Raw genomic sequence first — 19,481 nt, forward strand, 5'->3', positions numbered from 1 at the left:
TAGCATACTAAAGTAGCACCAATTAAAGTATGACTTTTTCCCTTTACAATGACATAACAATCAAAATAATATGTAAAATAGAACCAGACATATAGCTTATTAAAGGACAAAAACATTGATTTTTCAGGAGAGACAGTTAAACTGGGAGGCTGGATACTGTAGATAGGCGGCATGCTTCTACCTCTAACTTCGATAACGCACTGATATCTATAAAATTCAAAATCATGTGTTTACTGTTGAGAATCATAGCTTGCTTCCGATTGGTGGGAGGAGTTGCCAGATATCTCCATAAACACAATATCGTAAACAAAATAGAACTGGCTATCGAAATTTTTACTTTATTTCAATATACAGAATATGCAATGGGGTTGTGACTACACACCATAGTAGGATGAAATTTGTTTAAAGATTTAAGTCATAAAGGCGACTACTACCTCACGAGTCTTTTACCGGTAAAATACCGGTAATTCCGGTAACGGCATTGTTGTTTACCGGTAATTCCGGTACTGAGATTAGCGGTATTTGCCCAGCACTAGCCCACACACACTCATAAGTCAAATCACCCACCAAACGGGCTCAAAACCAAAGCCCGTGGGAGCTTAACTCCCAAATTAAACACACATGACCTTCCAGATCTGAAGCTAAACTGATTGTCAGAATATTCATCTCTTCAATATATTTGGACCATCAATCTTTTACAATCCTCACACATAATTTCACTGTTATACTGGTCAGTGATACCGGCCTATGATTTATTTGTGTCTCCTTACTTCCACCTTTGTGAATTGGTACCACATTAGTCCTTTTCCAATCAAGCAACACTTTGCCTTTCTAGCGTACATGCAATAAGACTGAATCGTGTCTACCAGCTGCTCCTTACATTATTTAATTATCCAATGTGAGATCCCGTCAGGTTCTGAAGTTTTTGTCACGTCCGATGATCCCAAAATGTTGAGCACTCCCCTCACTTCTACTTGTATATCTTCCAAATCCAAATTCTCGCTCCTCCAAAATTGCTCTCCTTTGTGAAGACAGATTTGAATTTTTCATTCATCAGTTCTACTTGAGCTAAGGCCTCTTCAAAGACCTCAACACTCACTATCAGTTTGATGATTACTTTCCCGTGTCCTTGTCCATGTCCAAATTGCCTTGGATTTAGTACGTTGTTTTTTCCAAATGCCTTACCCATCTACTTTTGATAATTCTTTCACAAATTTTAGCTATCGTACTTGTAAGAGAGACCGGTCTATAGTTATTAGGGTCTTCCTTGTTTCCCCCTTTATATATTGGTACTATATTTGCTCTTTTCCAATCTTCTGGAACTTTTCCTTCTTTCAATGAACTGCTTATTAGACTATGTATTTTGTCTGTTAGTTCATTTCTGCATTCTCTCAAAATCCAGTTTGCCATTTCATCTAGTCCATGCATTTTCTGACATCAAGATTACTCAAGTGATTCATTATTTCATTCCTTGTTGCTTCTATCTCTTTCATAGGGGGGACTTTCTCCTCCCACTCGATATCTCTAGGTTGTATGTTCTTCCTCGTAAACACCGATTTAAAATGCTTGTTCATAATTTCTGCCATTTCTATTTCCTCTGTGTATTCAACTCCTTGTAGTTTCTCTAATTCTTGTTTGTTTTTCAGTTTGTTGTTTACAAATCTATAAAATAGTTTTGGTTGATATTTACATTGTTCGATGACATCTTTTTCGTATTTTCTCTTTTCTTCTCTGCACACTTGTACATTTTCATTTCTATAACTAGTATAACTTTTCCATTTTCAGGTCTTTTGTCTTTTTTCCATTTTATCCAAGCTTTATCCCTTTTGTCTAACTCCCTACATCTTTTGTTGTACCAACACTTTACATATAATTTTTTTTTCTTTATCTTGGAACGTACTTTTCCACTCCTTTATAAATTCTTGTCAAAATATTCCATTTCTCTTCTACTGTTGTTTCCTCCTTGTGTATACTTTCCCAGTCTGCTTTTTGAAAGAATTCTCTTATTTTATCAATTTTTTTCTGTACATCAATCTTCCCTTTCTATATTGTTCGTTTTTTCCATGTATTTAGTTCCAGTTCAACCAGTATGTGGTCACTTTTACTTATTGGTGTCTTATATTCAATCTTGTCCACTATTTCGGGTTCTGATGTGATTATTAGGTCCAGTCTCGATGGTTCTTCCTCATTTCTATACCTAGTATTCTCTTGTATCTATTGTGTCATTGTATGTTCTATAATCATATCAAGTAGTACATTTCCCCATAGGTCGTCTCCACCCTTCACTGTCATCTCTTCCCAGCAGATTTCTTAACAATTAAAATCACTCATTATAACTATTCTTCATCTATCTTATTTAGTGTTATCCTTGTGTCTTCTCTCTCTTCCCACGAGGCCGTTTTAGGAGGCACATAATTTACTACAAACTTCCTGCTCTTCCCATCCCTGTCCTCCACTTCCATCATAATCATCTCTACTCTATTTCTTCCATATGTGACATTCCTCATATTTATACCCTTCTTAATCAGGAACATAACTCCACCCCCTTGTTTTACCTCTCTGTTTCTAATCCAACAATTATATGCACCATGTCCTATACTGTTGGGTGGTAGTGGACCTTTCAATGTTTTCTCTACAATTCCCATTATGTCTGGTTCTTTTTCCTTCAGGTAGGCTAATCATTCAGTTCGTTCAAGCCTGTTATTAAGCCATCTATGTTTGTGTAAGACACTTTTAATTTTCTGCTACTTCCATCGTGTTTTCTGTTTCCTTTCCATTTTTCTCTGCTATGAACCATTTCCTCACTTTCATATCCACTTCTCCAATAGAATTTATCTTTTTCTGTTCTTTTCTCGTTTTTTCCCTTAGCTTCTAGTCTTTTTGTTTTCTCCTCCTCTCTTTCCTCTTTATTCATTTCTCTTTTAACCATACCTATTTATATTGATCACTGTCTGCTAGTTTCCCTGTTTTTGCTAAGATATTCTCTGCTGTCGTTTGTGACCTGAATTTGATCTTAATTGGTCTGGCCTTATATGTATTGTATTTCCCTATTCCATATATTTCTTCAATTTCATTCCCTATTTCTTGTCCATCCTCTTGAACTACTTCTAATATCTTGTTTACCTTTTCCTTCTCCTCTTTTACTCTTGTGGTCCTATTTGGATCATGCTTCTCTTCCATCCCTAATATAATTATACGTTTCTTTTTGTCCGCTATGTCTCTTACTATTTTCTCATTTTCTCTCATCACTTTAATAACTGTGTCCTTAGTTTCTTTTTTCATCTGTTGTGTCACTATCTCTTAATACAATTTTGTTGTTCTCTTGGACTTTCCTCCAGCCCTGTGCTTCTTTTGGTATGGACTCTTTATTCTTTAATTCCTCATTCTCATCTTTTACTTGTTTTAACCATCTCTTTAAGTCTGCTATTTCTTTAGTTGGGGTTCGATTCTCCTTCTTTAGTTCTTCCAGTTTATCAACTCTTTGGGTAATTAGTGTTAATTGGTTAAACCTAAGCTCCCATGTTTTGTTCATTATTCTTAGTTTCTCCTCTAGATTTACTAGTCTGGGGAGGTCATTTCCTCATTAAATCCATAAAAGCAGTTATCTTCTCTTTCCATTGAGCTGCTATTATCTATATTTCTGCTTTTGACAGCTCTGCTTCCTTGTTCTTCCTCGTCTGCGTGTTGTGCACCCCTTCTAACATCCGGGGCCCGTTTATCCCCTTCCTCATTTCCTTCCATTTTCCTCAGTAATCCCTCTCTTTCTCCTTTTTCTTCACCTTTCCACTACACCACGAGTTTTCCCCTTCCCTACTAATACAACAAAGGTACTCCCTTGTTGTTGAGATCGATGAAACTTGAATTATTCCTGGAGTTCCAAACTTTGCTGTCACTTCGACTGATGTGTGTGTGTGTGTGTCCGTGCGCATTTACCTAGTAGTAATACCCAGGGTTGATGTGTTCATGGGATCATGTATATATTTATTTAGTTGTAATAAATGAGGTTGGAACTGTGTCCATTGGATCCATTCTCTTTGCCACCATTCATCGAGTTTTCCCTTAAAATTCGTTTATGCTGTTGGTTTGGATTGCATTTTCATCCAACTTGTTCCATAATTCTACGTTTGTTTGGAAAGATTGTAGTGAGGGGACAGATGGGTGGGTCACCAATAAAGTGAAGCAGCCTTGCTGTGGATGTACTGTGTCTTGCTGCATTGCTTCTGACCCAGGACAGTGGGTGGGAGACAGAGATGACCCTTCATCCACCAGGAGCTAAGATAAGGAGGAAAGGGTGATGGATGGTAATGGAATGCATGGGAGTGGGTACATACCTTTTGACTTGGCTACCTCCCTTACAATAGGGAAAAAGCCCTTGATATATATATATATATACATACATATACCAAAGGCTTTTTCCCCTTACACGTGGGGTAGCCAAAAAGAAAAAGGCATAGAAACCACTCCCACCCATTCCATTTCCTATATATTCCACTCCCCCTCTTATCTTGGCACCTCCTGGATGATGGGTCATCCCTGCATCCTGTCCACTGCCCTGGGTCAGAAGCGGTGTCACAAAACACAGCACATCCACAGCAAGGCCGCTTCATAAATTCGGCGACCCCCCCCCCTCCTCCTTCCCCTCATGCAGAAAAGGAGATAATGGGGAGAAATCCCTTCAGGCTGCATCAAATTTTTTTCTCATACATACTTCCTCACCCCACATCCTCCACCCACTCCTTCTCATGCATCACAGCATCATCTATACACAACCCTTCTCCATTCACCCCTATCTTCCGTCCTTCCTCCACAGACATTCCTCTCTTTTGTAATGCCCCTTTCACCTCACCCATCCATCTCATCCTAGGACGCCCCCTCATATTCACTCCTTCCACCATTATATATATTATGTGAGAATAGAAAGACTTAGATTTCCAATTGTGAAACTGTTGTGGTCCCCAGGAAGCCAGACATAGCTACTGGTTTAGTCATAAGTCACTGTAAAGAGATTTTTGTTGTTGACTTCAAAAGGTGAGTGTAGGGCAGTGTAGTATGAGGTACTATGTATCTTTTGTGTGGTGGTTGCATTTGGGTAATTGGAATTTTCAGGCCAATTCTATGTTGATACCATTTTAACATGCTTTAAGTTAAGATGCATGTATGGCTGATAGCCATTTCCATGCATTAAACTTGGTGATCTTAGGTAAGAAATAAAATTTAAAAAATCTAGAATACATTTTATTAAAATATATAAATATATCACTCACAATGGGTCAGGCATTATACTGAAAAGCTACAGTAAAAAATGCAATGTAAAAGATGATTATTTAACAACACTGAAAAGCAAATCAGCTTTCCTAAAGACAATCTAAGCTCCATATATCACAAGGAAAAACAACCTAATTTGAACAATGAGGCAATGAAGCTGTGCTAAGTGGCAAGAGTTGGCTGTGCTTATTTCTCACACACTAGCCCACAATACCTTAAATCACAGAGATTTAGGCTTCCCATTACACTTCCAGCATTCTTGCCTACATTTGTTATATAATACTAATAACTAAAGCTACCTTAAACCATTTCATAAACAAAAGGTATAATTCAATCTTTTCTTACATTATATCATGAAGTCTTTTGAGTCAATGATATACCTATAACTAATTACTTAATCTATTATGGCAAAAAATTTGATCACCCTGTCTACTTTGTGCAGATATAATGGTTTCTAAGAAAAGAAAAAAATATAAAAAATTGTCTACCTGTATACCAAAAGGCTTCTTCCCCCTTAAAAGGGAGGTAGCTAGCCTGGGCATGTATCCACCCCAACCCATCCATCACCCAATTGTTTCCCTTCTATCTTAGCATCCAGAAAGAGCTCGAAAAACTTGAGTCACTGGCAATGCAGTGAGACAAAAGTGCCTCCATGCCACAGCTGACAGCAAAAGGTGGTTTTTTCCCACCACTTCATTATATGGAAAGCTCCTTTCTCATCCACTTAAGAAATTTTTGGCACAGATAAGGTGATCCCCACATTATTCCTTCACACATTCACTCTCTCTCCACTTACTCCTATCTTTTACATCCTCCCTTCCTTGTCCAACAAACAACCCTTTTCTATCCAATGCCCCCTTAATTCCACCCACCCAACTCTTGTGTTTTCCTCTTAAATTCACTCCATCCACTTCTGTTTTTGGTGATCTTCTTTCACTATTTGTTTTCCTATGCCCAAACTACCACAGCATTGTTCAACCCTAGTGAACAGCTGTCTCTCCTCTACTGTTCTCTCCCTCACCTCTACATTTCTCACTATATCTATTCTTGTAACACTGACCATACTTCTTGAACACTTCATCTCAAACACATTCAGACTCTTTTTTTGCTTTCCTTAAATTCTAAGTCTATACTCCATATAGTACTGTGGGTACAACCACTTCTTCATACAAACTTTTTGCATTCATCCCCTTATACCTTGATCTCATAATATTTTTCATTTCATCCAGACCTTTACTTGCCTACTTTACTCAATAATTCACTTCACCCCCAACTCCAAACTCAATCACCAACTGATTTAGTTTCTCAGAATCAGCCACATGTGTAATGTCATCTACAAACAACAACTGGCTCAACTCCCACTTCTCTCCATCCTCACTAACCAATTACAAACATCTGCCCAACATTCTAGGCAGAATAACAATAATAAAACTGGTACTAAAGTTTCAGTGACTGGAAGCATACAGCCCCACAATAGTTGGTGACAGTCCCCTAGGGACTCCCATAGATCTTTGTGTTGTATTAGAGGGATATTTTTAGGTTACTAACTTCAAGCAGAAGGCATCAGGGAGCAGTTACCTTTTGTCAGCTCTCCTCATCCAAAATGTGGAGAAAATACAGTTAAAGGAGTTCTAAATATTAGCCCCAGTCCAGAAACCAAGCATCAGTGAAATGATGCTCTATGACCTCTATCCAAAACAACCATTAACCATAAAGAGAGGTGACTAAGTGTGGGAAAGGCACAACCTTACCCCCATTTACCCCTATTCCATGCATTCCTGTCACTCCTTCCTCTTTAAAACAGTACCATGTCTACATCTCGTAACTTTCCCAGCTAAATTGCCAGTTTATCTCCAGTGCACCCATCTCATGGAACAGTGTCGTCTTAGTTTGCATTTTCATCTTCAATTCTTTCTGACACTCATGCATATCTTTGCTGAAGTGTAATCTTTGCATGGTTAAAGTGGGAGGGAGTGAAAGGGATGCATGTGATGGGTATCAAAGGGATGAGATTGTTTCTTTCCCATCTTCTTTGTGGGTAATGGCCAATTGGATTACAACTTATTTTAGACAAGGTGTCACTACATATCAGTTACCTTTAGATTAAAGATTAATAGGTACGTGTCTTATGCTGAGTGTCAGTTTCAAATGTGATTTGCATAACACAAAGTTGTGTTAAAATCCTAGAGCTATCAGTGAGTTCTATTTGCCCTGAAAATTTGAGGACAAAGAGCAAAGGTGGTGACTTAGGTCATCCCTAATAACCTGTTGGTATGAGCACCTCATCTCGCCTCATGCATTTGAAAATACCCTTGTATTCAAAAGTGATTATTCCCTATTGTTTCCATCTATGAATATTGGAAGTGTATTACCATGTTGAAACAAATTCCATTCCTCTTCATTGCAATAGCTCTTCTGTTTGAACATAATTGTTCTACTTATATGAACATTTGATGTAGAGTCCAATGTAATTACAAGTCAGTTAAACAATGGAAGCTCTTTACAGGGGAGATCTAAGGTTAAATACCATAATACATAAAGGAGGATCACTGATGAAACCAGAGATAGCAAAAAATGGGTCTAATAAGTAATTGTAAGACAGTAGTTTAATGAGTAAAACAAACTTAGGTGATAGCCTGTGAATTCAACGATGCATACAGCAGAAGAGGCTCTGAAGAAGTAACAAAAAGAAGAACCAATACTAACAAAGTCTCTTAATTTTGGAAGGTAAGATTCATAAACTGAACACATCATAGCTTGGAGGGATGGATTTGTACATCATACACTCCAATGAGTTGCATATGGCAGGCCTCAGTACAGAATGGCTACAGAAATATATTCTGACATACCATGTTACTATTTTATCAATATTAAATTCCACATGACCAGCACTTTACACCCTCTAGTCTTAAAGCCAACTAAGGTAGAACAAGTTTTCTAGAAAGGAGTAATGGTTAGGGGTTCTTCTTCATATACTGACTTGTGTTTGACAGATTTCCATTAATATAAAAAAAGTATAAAGTATACTCAAAGATGAGGTGGTCCTCAATATGAAGTAGCTTAAAGAGGAAAACTTCCCATCTGAGATGCATCTGACAAACTGCTGGGACCCAGTTGCTGGAGAATAGCATGCATGACCTCACGAAGTATCTGAACAATGAAAAAGAACAAGAATCTTTTTATGACAATGCATACAAAGATGAAAGTGACATTAGTCATAAAAAGGATATGCTAAGCATACATAAATAAATTTGTATCATAATAAAAGAAAGTCAGTAAAATATAAATGATTCTATGTCAACTACATCAACAAAGGTCAAGTCTTACTTGGGGCTTGCAGTGTTCCTCAACCCAAGAGATTACAGATCCTGATATTTCAGCAAAATTTCCTGTGGACACTGACTGGTTGAATGTTTGAAAAAGTGAATCCATGATTGCTCTGAACTGGAAAAATCAAAATAGAAGAAAAAATATAAAATAATAATAATAACAATAAAATAAAAATACTAATAATTCTCATTGTTAATGCACTATGTGATAATCTCAAGAACTGTTAGCATGACAATGATGTAATTTGCATTTTGTCACCAATAATCAGTGTTTCTATTCTTAGACAACAGTGTACTGAAGAGGTGTAGTTCTAGGGATGGTGAAGAAGAGATTTAAGGAGGATAGCACATCCACAAACATTCAAAGGCTATATTACTTAGGTTCTAGTGTCCTTCTGCCAAATCTTGTTTTGCTTTGACTCTGCAGGAGAAACTTACAAAGAGGGAGATTCCTAGTACTGTCACTCCCATTCATTTAGTTGCTTTCTCTAACATGCAAGGGGTCATGCTAACAGCATTCTTATCCCTCCACCACAGAATAGGGAAATGAAGAGGTGGAGACTTAGGAGTGATAATGGACAGATTCCAAGAGGAAAGATATGGTACAAGGAGGAGGAGTGGTAGAACAACATTGGTATTCTTGTACGAGTGAATATTTGTGTCTAACAAAGATGAGTGCTGTGTCTGGTCCAGAAGTGTGCCCCCTAAATTCCCTAGTATCAACTGACTGTACATCCATTTGCAGTAAACACCCTAGAAATATTGTCAATAATGTTTAAAAATTCTATTCATGGTATATATAAACAATATAGACCATGGACTGATCTCTACCATCACCAAATTTGCTATTGATAACCCCCCTCATGCAGGAAAGGAGAAGACGGGGAGAAATCCCTTCGGTCTGCGTCAAATTCTTTTTTCATACATACTTCCTCACCCCCCATCCCCCATCCACTCCCCCTCATGCATCACAGCCTCATCTGTACACAACCCTTCTCCATTCACCCCTATCTTCTGTCCTCTCTCATCCTTCCTCAACAGACATTCCTCTCTTTTATAAAGCCCCTTTCACCCCATCCATCCATCTCATCCTAGGACGCCCCCTCATATTCACTCCTTCCACCTCTGCCTTCCATACTTCTTTTACTAATCTTTCTTCACTCATTCTTTCCATGTGTCCAAATCATCCTAATATCCTTTCATCAACCCTATCTCCCAGTTCCCTTTCCACCCCTGTTCTCCTCCTCACCTCCTCATTTCTCACTCTATCTAGCCTAGTAACCCCTATCATACTTCTCAGATATTTCATCTCAAACACATTCAAACTCCTTCTCTCTTCCTCTCTCATGTTCCATGTTTCTGCCCCGTACATTGCTGTTGGCACAATCACTCCTTCATATAACCTCCTCTTAGCATCCATTCCTAGATGTCTATTTCTCATTACACTTTTTAATCCACCAAGGCATTTACTTGCTTCTCTCAATCTACATTCTACCTCCACCCCCACTCCTCCCTTTCCTGCCACATTCACACCCAAATATCTGAAACTATCCACTTCCTCCAGTCTCTCACCCTTAATGCTCACTTCCAGCCTACTGTCACTCTCTCCCCTTGTACATCTCATCACATTTATCTTCAGCTTCCTTCTTTCACACACCTTCTCAAACTCTGTCACTAACTTCCTCAATCCCTCCTGTGATCCTGCTACAAGCGCAGTGTCATCAGCAAACAACAGCTGACTCACCTCCCACTTTTCTCCATCTTTAATCATCTCCAACCCCTGACCCACTACCCTTGCATTCACCTCTCGCACTACCTCATCCATGTAAAGATTGAACAGCCAGTGCGACATAACACACCCCTAACGAAGTCCCACCTTTACCTCAAACCATTCACTCTCTCCATTTCTAATCCTAATGCAAGCTCTACTACTCTCATAAAAACTCTTGACTGCTCTTAACAGCTTTCCTCCTATTCCATATATCTGCAGTACCTCCCAGTGTCTTCCTGTCTACCCTGTCATAAGCCTTTTCCAGATCCATAAAAGCCCAAAAAACAGCCTTACCTTTTCCTATAGCTTTCTCACATATCTGTCTTACCACAAAGATCTGATCTACACATCCCCTACCTGTCCTAAAACCACACTGTTCCTCACCAATTACTCCCTCCGTTCCTCTCCTAATCCTCTCAATCAAGACCCTCCCATAAGCCTTCCCAACTACACTCAACATGCTGATCCCTCTGTAACTACTACATTCACACTTGCCCCCCTTTCCTTTGTAAAGTGGAACTAAACAGGCACTCCTCCAGTCCTCCGGCACTCTACCCTCTCTTAAACAAACATTAAATAACCTCACCAGCCAGTCCACCATAACTGTACCTCCTTTCTTCAGATATTCTGCATGGCATCCATCCAACCCAGGTGCCTTACCTGCTCTCATCTTCTTTGCAGCTGCTTTCACTCCATCTTTCCCTATTTCTCCTCCATTTTCCTCACTCATCACTCATTTTCTTAGCGCTTCCCACTGCAACTACCTTTCCTTCCCTATCCTCCTTCACATTTAGCAACTCCCTAAAATACTCTGCCCACCTTCCTCTCACTGCCTTCTCTTCCATTATCATCTCTCCATCTGCACTTTTTACCTGTTCTCTACTTGATTTGCCTCCTCTTTCTCTTTTAATTTCCTTGCCAAAACATCTTCTTATTACTTTCAAAATTATCTGTCACACTCTTATCCCTTTTCACATCTGCTCTCCTCTTTGCTTCTTTTATCTTATGCTTTAATTTTCTTTTCTTTGTAGTTCTCACACAATTCATCCTATTTTGTAACCAATCCGTGAATGCTAAATTATTCTCTTCTACAACCTTCTTTGCTTTATCACCCACCACTCACTACCCTTCCTTCTATTTCCTCCTGTCCTCCTTGTTGCACACACCATCTTTGCACATCTTGTGACTCTCTCCTTGAAACATCCCCATTCCTCCCTCCACTCCTAGTTCTACTCAATCCTTCACTCCCTCCCACTCTTCTCTCATTTTTTTGTACTCCTTCTCCTTTTCTTTTTCATCTAAGCAAGCACCTCTCTACTTTCTGTCCTTTTCCTCTTTCTCCATCTATCTTCCACTCTCAACTTACCTTCCACCAAAAAATTATCTGATATTTCCCCCACTCTTTCCCCTTAGAACATGTACATCCAAAATTCTTCCTACTCTTCTCCTGGTTACCACTATATAGTCCATTAAAGTCCTATCTACCTATCTATTGCCCTTCCATCCACCATCCTCTCCCATGTGTACTTATGCTTGACTTTCTTCCTAAATACTGTATTTGCTATCATCAACTCTCTTGACACATCTCCACCATTATCTCTCCACTATGATTTTTTCCTGGAATTCCATACTTCCCAACCACTCCATCTATTGGTACGTCTCCTACTCTAGTACTGAGATCTCCCAATATCACTACATTGACATTTCTCCCTAAACCCTCTATGCACTCATTTATATCTATCCAAAAGCCTCCTTTTCCTCTACACTCTTCTCACTACCAGGCCCATTTGCACCTACAAAAACCCACATCTCCCTAGTTTCACTTTCATCACTTGAAGAAACCTCTTTCCACTCCATCACACACTGACTAATCTCTTAACTTACTAGTATAGCCATCCCTTCTCTTCCTTGTCTTCTCTTCACTCCTGACACCCTCCCAACTACATTCCCAAACTCAAACTCACCCCTCCCTTTCAACTTAGTTTTACTCAATGCCAACACATCCATCTTTCTTCTCACAAACATACTGCCTATCTCTTCCCTTTTACTCTCATCTGTACCACATCCACACATATTAAAAGACCCAAACCTTAGGTTTCTGATTGGAAAACTCCTCCCAGACCCTCTTATGCCTTTGCTTGTTTTAGAAATTTAATTTGGAAGTGGGAGAAACAACTTCGCCAACCGTGTAGTTAATGAATGGAATAAACTTCCTGCAGAGGCAGTGCAATGTAGTTCAGTTCGAAGCTTTAAGAATCATTTAGATAAACACCTAAGCAAGATGCTGTAATGACTGTCATTTATTTTATATTATTTGTTTATTTGTTTTGTTATTATTTGTCTGTTTATTATTATTTGCTTGATTCTCATTTATTATTAGTTATATGTGAATTTATTATTATTTACTATTTACCTGTTTGTTTATTATTTAACTATACCTATGCATTTATTTTATTTATTATTATTTACTTTATTATAGTTTTTATTTATTCATTTATTTATTTATTTATCATTATTATAATTTTTTCGCATCCGACCTTGATATGGACCAAAAGGTCTCCTGTCGGCATGCTCCGCCTTTGTAATCCTTTGTAATGTCCCCTTTGGGACTACAGAGAGTAAGATGCCTAGTTCTATCCCCGTCCCATTTTTGTCACCTTTTACGACTCCAGTAGGAGCACTCGGTGGCAATATTCATTCTCCACTACCACAGGGTTCGGCAAAAAAGGAAAAGAATATTCAGAGAAGTAGCACAGGACAGTATTAAGAGTGGGAGGACAGCATAATGGAGGGACAGTTGCAGTTTAATAAAGTGGCATCATTTCTTTATGAATAGATTTCCTCTATCACATACAAAATGATGTGTGACTCTGGTCCATATGGGCACCCCATATAGACCCTAAAGTATCACCTGCACGCTAGTGAGCAGCTTTTAACCCCACAATAACATGCAGCCAATACCCCAGATGGGGTATAATGAAATTAAATAAATAAATAAATAAAGAATATATTTCCAAAAGCATTCTCAGAGATTTGATCACTAAAGATAAAAGTTATTTTCTCAAACATAATAATTATTGGGTAAGTCATGGAAGATTTAATAGTTGAAAGCAAAGCAATGAATGCATAAAACTTACCACTTCAAATTTAACCTCATCAGACACATGTTGAGCCATGGTACCAGGTTGGTTTTGGTGTGCTGATACAATCTGCTCATAGTTTAACTTCATAATTGTGAGTGCAAGCATCTCTTTCTGAAGTGCTGCCACCTCATCCTCTTGCTTTCGCTTACATGCTTGCAGAAACTGTAGAAAACATGTAAGGAAAAATATTGGCTTTGAGAAGGTTGTGTGCTAGAAAGTGTGAAAGATCCAAATATAACACATGACTATGTAAAGAAAAAGGTTAAAATTTGACAAATTACAGTGAATATAATCTTTCTATTTAGCAAAGGCTTTTCCCTCCTTATAGGGGAGGTAGCCAGATCAAAAGGGATGTACCCACTCTCATCCACCACCCTTTCCTCCCTCTTATTTTAGTTTATCTATATACCAAGAGCTTTTCACCCTAATGGGAGGTAGCAAAGTCAAAGGCACATACCCACTCCCACCCATACCATTCCCCTCCCTCTAACCTTAGCTCCTCATGGATGATGGGTCATCCCTGTATCCTGCCCATTGCTGTGGGTCAGAAGCAATGTAGCAAGACACAGTACATCCACAGCAAGACCACTGCACTTAATCAGCAGCCTCCCCTCTCTGTCCCCTCATACAGAAAAAGAGATGGGGCAAATCCTTTTGGACTGCATCAAAATATCATTCACACAAAAGCACCCCCTACCCTTCCATCCCTCCCTTCCTTGCATTACAGTATCATGTATACACAGCCACTCTCCACTCATCCCTATATATTGCCCTCTCCCTTCCTTACCCAACAAACATTCCCCTCTTGCTCAACACATCCTTCTCCCCATCCATCCATCTCATCTTCGGTCGTCCCCTCAAGTTCACTCCCTCTACCTTTTCCTTCCACACCTCTTTTACTAATCTTTCTTCACTCATTCTTTCCATGTGTCCAAACCTTCCCAATCCTCTTTCATCAGCCCTATTTGTCATCTCTTTTTCCACTCCCACTCTCATCACCTCATTTCTCACTCTATCCAATCTAGTATCCCCTACCATAATTCTAAGAGATTTCATCTCAAACACATTCAAACTTTTCCTCTCTGCCTCCCTTAAAATCCAAGTCTCTGCCCCCATACAAAGCCATCAGCACAATCACACCTTCATACAATCTCCTCTTTGCATCCATTCCCAGATGCCTACCGTATTTTCCGGCGTATAGTGTGCGACTTTTTTCCGTTGGAAGGGCCTAAAAATTGGGGGTGCACGTTATCCGGTGGTGCGCATTATCTACGGCCTACGATAAAAATTCTGCGGCTGTGTGTGTAATTTTTTTCACAACAACGTGACGATGTTGGCCGTCATAAAGTCGGGACGGCACACTTCTCCATGACGTTCCGTGAGAACAAGAAGAACAGCCATGGTGACATGAAAGAATACGCCAGCATGGGCTACCGTATATAAATATTTGGTATAGGTAGGTATCTATCGAATCTTATTTTTCATGTTTAAATAGGCCTAAATACCATGAAACATGATCAATATTCATGATATTTGCCCTTGTTCACAGCATCCTAGTTTGAATTTTTATGTTGGCTTTGTTGCTTCACTTTAGGTATGGTACAAATTCCGTTGCGGCCGTTCATAAACTCGTGTCAAACACCTGACTACAACACCCTCTTTTGGGAGTTATATTAACTAAACGTCACCTCGATGACTGTCCTATTTCACCACTGTCATTGCAGGTTCAAAGCTAAAACGAAACAGTCTGTAGTTTGATTCAGTATTAAATAAAAAATGGTAAAGACGAATTATTTCCTCAAGATATAAAATGAAAATTTTCTGTAAAAATCCCGAAATTTTTCTGTATATTTTACTTTCAATAAACATTTTTAGATCATATTTCCTACAAACTATTTAAGCTACAAAGTAATAAGGGACCAACACACAACATGGTTCTCGATTCTCTCGCTAGATGGCGATCGGGCATGCGCGTTATACGTCGGTGCGCGCTATCTGTGTACTGAGATAACGAAGTGCATGGGTCCGCATTATAACCCGATGCGCATTTTAAGCCGGAAAATACGGTATTTCTCATAACACTTTTTAATCACCCAAGGCTTGCTTGCTTTTCTCAATCTACAATTTACCTCTTCCTCCACTCATCCCTTTTCTGCCACATGCAACCCCAAATACCTAGTTATCCACTTCCTCCAACCTCTCTTCTTTAAGACTTATATCTAACTCACTGCCATCCTCTCCCCTTGTACATCTCATCACCCTGCTTTTACCCAATTCACTTTTAACTTCCTATCGCATACCTCCCCAAACTCTGTCACTAACTCCCTTAATCCCCCCTCTGACCCTGCCACAAGTGCAGTGTCTTCAGCAAACAACAACTGGCTCACATCCCACCTTTCTCCATTTTCTTTAACCATATCCAGTCCCCTGCCCATTACCCTCACACCACCCCATCCACATACACATTGAACAGCCATGGCAAGATGACACATCTCTGATACAGTCCCACCTTTACCTCAAACTACTAGCTCTCTCCATTTCTAATTCTAACAGATATACAATTAATGTCTTACCTGTATATAATCAATACTTTTTTGCAAAACAGTAGCCTTTGATACTTTATAACCCTGAGCACTGTCAGCATTCTGGCAGGTGGGAACTAGTTCCTGTAAGGCATCATAGCCCTTCTTAATAGCATCCCTCCTTTTCTGTTCTGCCTGTGTGTGTGCCTCTCTGCGTCGCTCTTTGTAACTCATGGTGTTGCCACGGTCACTGTCTTCATCATCTAAAAGTGTAATATAATTGCCTATATATTTAGAGTATCAACCATTACACTTAAATTGATAAAAATTCATATTTGTATAAACATTCAGTAATTAGTAGTGTGTATACTGTGCAACCTTACAAGAAAATATACTAAGATAGAGCATGACATAAGTAACAGAATCTGAGAGTAGCATTATACAGACATACATACAGTGTGTGTGTATATATATATATATATATATATATATATATATATATATATATATATATATATATATATATATATATGAAATGGGTGGGAAGAAGAAAGACTGGAGTCTCATTCTGAGTTTTATTCTTGACTAGTTTTGCTACAAAAGAAGTTTGTGGCAAAATTAGTCAAGAATAAACCTCATATCAAAACTCCAGTCTTTCCTCTTCCCACCCAATTCAACTTGTAAGAATGTCTCATCAATACATATATATATATATATATACTTAGTTTTATTTCATGGGAAGGGAGCTATGCTTGTAGTGACCCGTCTTTGTATCTTTCAGCATCTAGTTTGTTCTTAAATTCTTGTATGGTTTTTGCACATGCTATTGTTTTGTCCAACTTGTTCCAGACATCCACCACTCTGTGTGGGAAACTATTTTTCTTTTCAGATCTCTTCTATAACTATCCTTTTCGTGTTTCTTTTCATGTCCTCTTGTTTTTCTTTTATCCCACTTTAATAAATCTTGTGTCAAGGTCTTCCAAGCCTTTTATGATTCTGTATATGGCCAGTAGATCCCCTCTTTCTCTTCTTTATTCCAGGGATGGTAGTTCCAGTTTGGATAATCTTTGCTCGTATGTCAATTTTGAAAGTGTTGGTGCCATCTTTGTTGTTGCTCTTTTGATTCTTTATAATTTCTTTATATTCTTTTTTGTGCTGGGTGTCCATAGTGTTGCAGTGTACTCCAATTTTGGTCTTATCAGTGTGACTAATATTTTCTTTACCATTACATCATCCAAGTAGTTAAAGGCCACCTTTGTTGATTTTAGTAAATTTTAGGTTTCTCCGACTATTTTGTTGATATCCTTGTCTGGTGTCATGTTTTTGTTAATAATTACTCCTAAGTCCTTTTCTGAGCTAACTTTTTTTACTTCCTTTGTACCAATTTTATATTGCCCTGATATTCTATTTTTACTTTTTCCAAACTCCATTATACTACATTTCTTGATGTTGAAGTTCACTTCCCACTTTTGGCTCCATTCCCAGACTTTGTCCAGGTCTCTCTGTAGTGATTCACAAACTTTATCTGTACTTACTTTCTTTAGTAGTTTTGTGTCATCTGCAAAAAACATATAACATTCTACACCTTCATCCGTGTCATTTATATATATGGGACTCCACTTATCATTTCTTCCCAGGTTGTGGTTTTGTCTCTAAGTACCACCCTCATTTTTCTCCCATTCAAGAAATATTCCATCCATTTCAATAACTTTCTTTGTACAACTGTTATTTCACGTTTTCTTAGTAGCTTTTTGTGTGGTACTTTATCAAATGCGTTTTGTAAATCTAGGAGAGCACAATCAGCCCAACCATCCCTTTCTTGCATTATGTCCATTAGCCTCAAGCAAAAACAAATCAAGTTAGTGGCACATGATCTTCACTGTCTAAAGCCAAATTGTTTTGGATTCAATATATTATTTTCTTCCAGATGTTTAATCCATCTGCTTTTGATAATTTTTCACATATTTTAGCTATTGTGCTTGTAAGGGAGACTGGTCTATGGTTTATTGGGTCTTCCTTATCTCCTCCTTTATATATAGGTACAATATTTGCAATTTTCCAATCTTGTGGTACCTTTCTTTTTTAAGTGAGCAATCTATTATCTTATGTATTTTGTCCATTAGTTCATCTATACATTCTTTTAGTATCCAATTTGCAATTCCATCTGGACCATGTGATTTTCTGACATCAAAGTTTATTTGGTCTCTTATTTCTTTCTGTGTCACAATTATTTCTTTCATTAGGGGGGGATCTTTCTCTCTGTCCTTCATCCCAATTTTGTGTATTTTCAATTGTGAATACAGATTTAAAATGTTTGTTCATAATTTCAGCCATTTCTACATCTTCTATATATTCCTCATTCCCTTGACACAGTTTCACTATTTCTTGTTTATCTTTTTATTTACCATTTACATATCTGTAGAATGATTTAAGTTGGTCCTTACATTTGTCTATCATGTCTTAAGTAGTTTCTTCCTTCATCCCTGTGTATTTTTACATATTTCTTAGCTTGATGTATATTTTCCACTTACCCTTTTTTTTTTTTATCTTTTCCAAGCTTTGTCTCTTCTATCTTTTGCCTCGCTACATGTTTTCTTGTGCCAGCACTAAATGTACACCCTTTCCTGCTTCTGCTTTGGTATGCATTTATCTATTCCTTCTTTATGTGTGCATGTGTGTACATTACCACAAAACAACCAAGGGCATTAACTATAAAACTGAAGGTATTTTGTAGAATTAACATTTGTATTAATTTTTCGGAATTTATTTGATTATCAACTGTTATAATGCTGAGTGAAGATCCGAGCACGGGCAGGCTAATGTGATTTTTGTGTGTCTTGGGAATATTTTTTTTCCTCTGGGTTTATATCTTGAGGGGAGACTTGATTCAATCAATCCCTTGCCCCAGACCTCTTTTGCACCAGACATACAACACCAAGTTAAGTGGCTACAGCCCTCAGTTCAGCCCACAAGTCACTCAGAGAAGAGATATTGTGTTGTTGTCTGGATTATGTGAAAGGAGAGAAGTGCAGAATGAAGTACTTAGTGTCTTCTGTGTAGTGGATGTATCTGGGGCAGTTAGTCTGTTGCCAGGACAATTCTCTCCACAAATGAATGCCATTTCTGCTTTGGAATTCTCAATACCTTTGTTCTCCACAATTTTCGGGACAGTAGTCAAAGCTGCTGATAAGAAAATATTAATTACCTGTATTGTTTGCAGAGGATGTTAGTGTGTGCAGAGAACCTGTAGAACTGCATCGGGAGAATGAAAACTTTTGCTCATAGTCCCGGTCATCTGTATGAGCAAAAGATTTATAATCATATTCAAGTATTAAAATATTATTGAAATACAAAATTTGTGAATAATTCAAGGTATGATTTACTGGGAATATTTGTAAGGACAATTACAGGCAAAATGTCTAAACTTTGATTAGTCTAACAATCCACTGAC

General features: G+C 38.2%; 1 protein-coding gene across 4 annotated transcripts in view; it reads right to left on the reverse strand.

The window, feature by feature from the left end:
* Positions 1–5,222: 5,222 nt before the first annotated feature.
* Positions 5,223–19,481, reverse strand: part of bigmax (helix-loop-helix-leucine zipper transcription factor bigmax) — a 33,687-nt gene continuing 19,428 nt past the window's right edge. For 2 of the 4 annotated variants that reach the window (XM_076174093.1, XM_076174092.1), the window contains exons 3-7: positions 19,236–19,325; positions 16,082–16,293; positions 13,503–13,670; positions 8,593–8,709; positions 5,223–8,415 (exon numbers count right to left, since the gene is read on the reverse strand). In XM_076174093.1, coding sequence (XP_076030208.1) covers positions 8,326–8,415; positions 8,593–8,709; positions 13,503–13,670; positions 16,082–16,293; positions 19,236–19,325 — 677 coding nt within the window. In that variant the 3' untranslated portion in view covers positions 5,223–8,325. The remainder of the gene's footprint in view (positions 8,416–8,592; positions 8,710–13,502; positions 13,671–16,081; positions 16,294–19,235; positions 19,326–19,481) is intronic. The other 2 variants (XM_076174095.1, XM_076174094.1) reach the window with 1 other exon arrangement.

Source organism: Oratosquilla oratoria, chromosome 35 (genome assembly GCF_046742065.1).
Source record: "Oratosquilla oratoria isolate Oo_2021 chromosome 35, ASM4674206v1, whole genome shotgun sequence".
In the NCBI taxonomy this organism is placed as follows: domain Eukaryota; kingdom Metazoa; phylum Arthropoda; class Malacostraca; order Stomatopoda; family Squillidae; genus Oratosquilla; species Oratosquilla oratoria.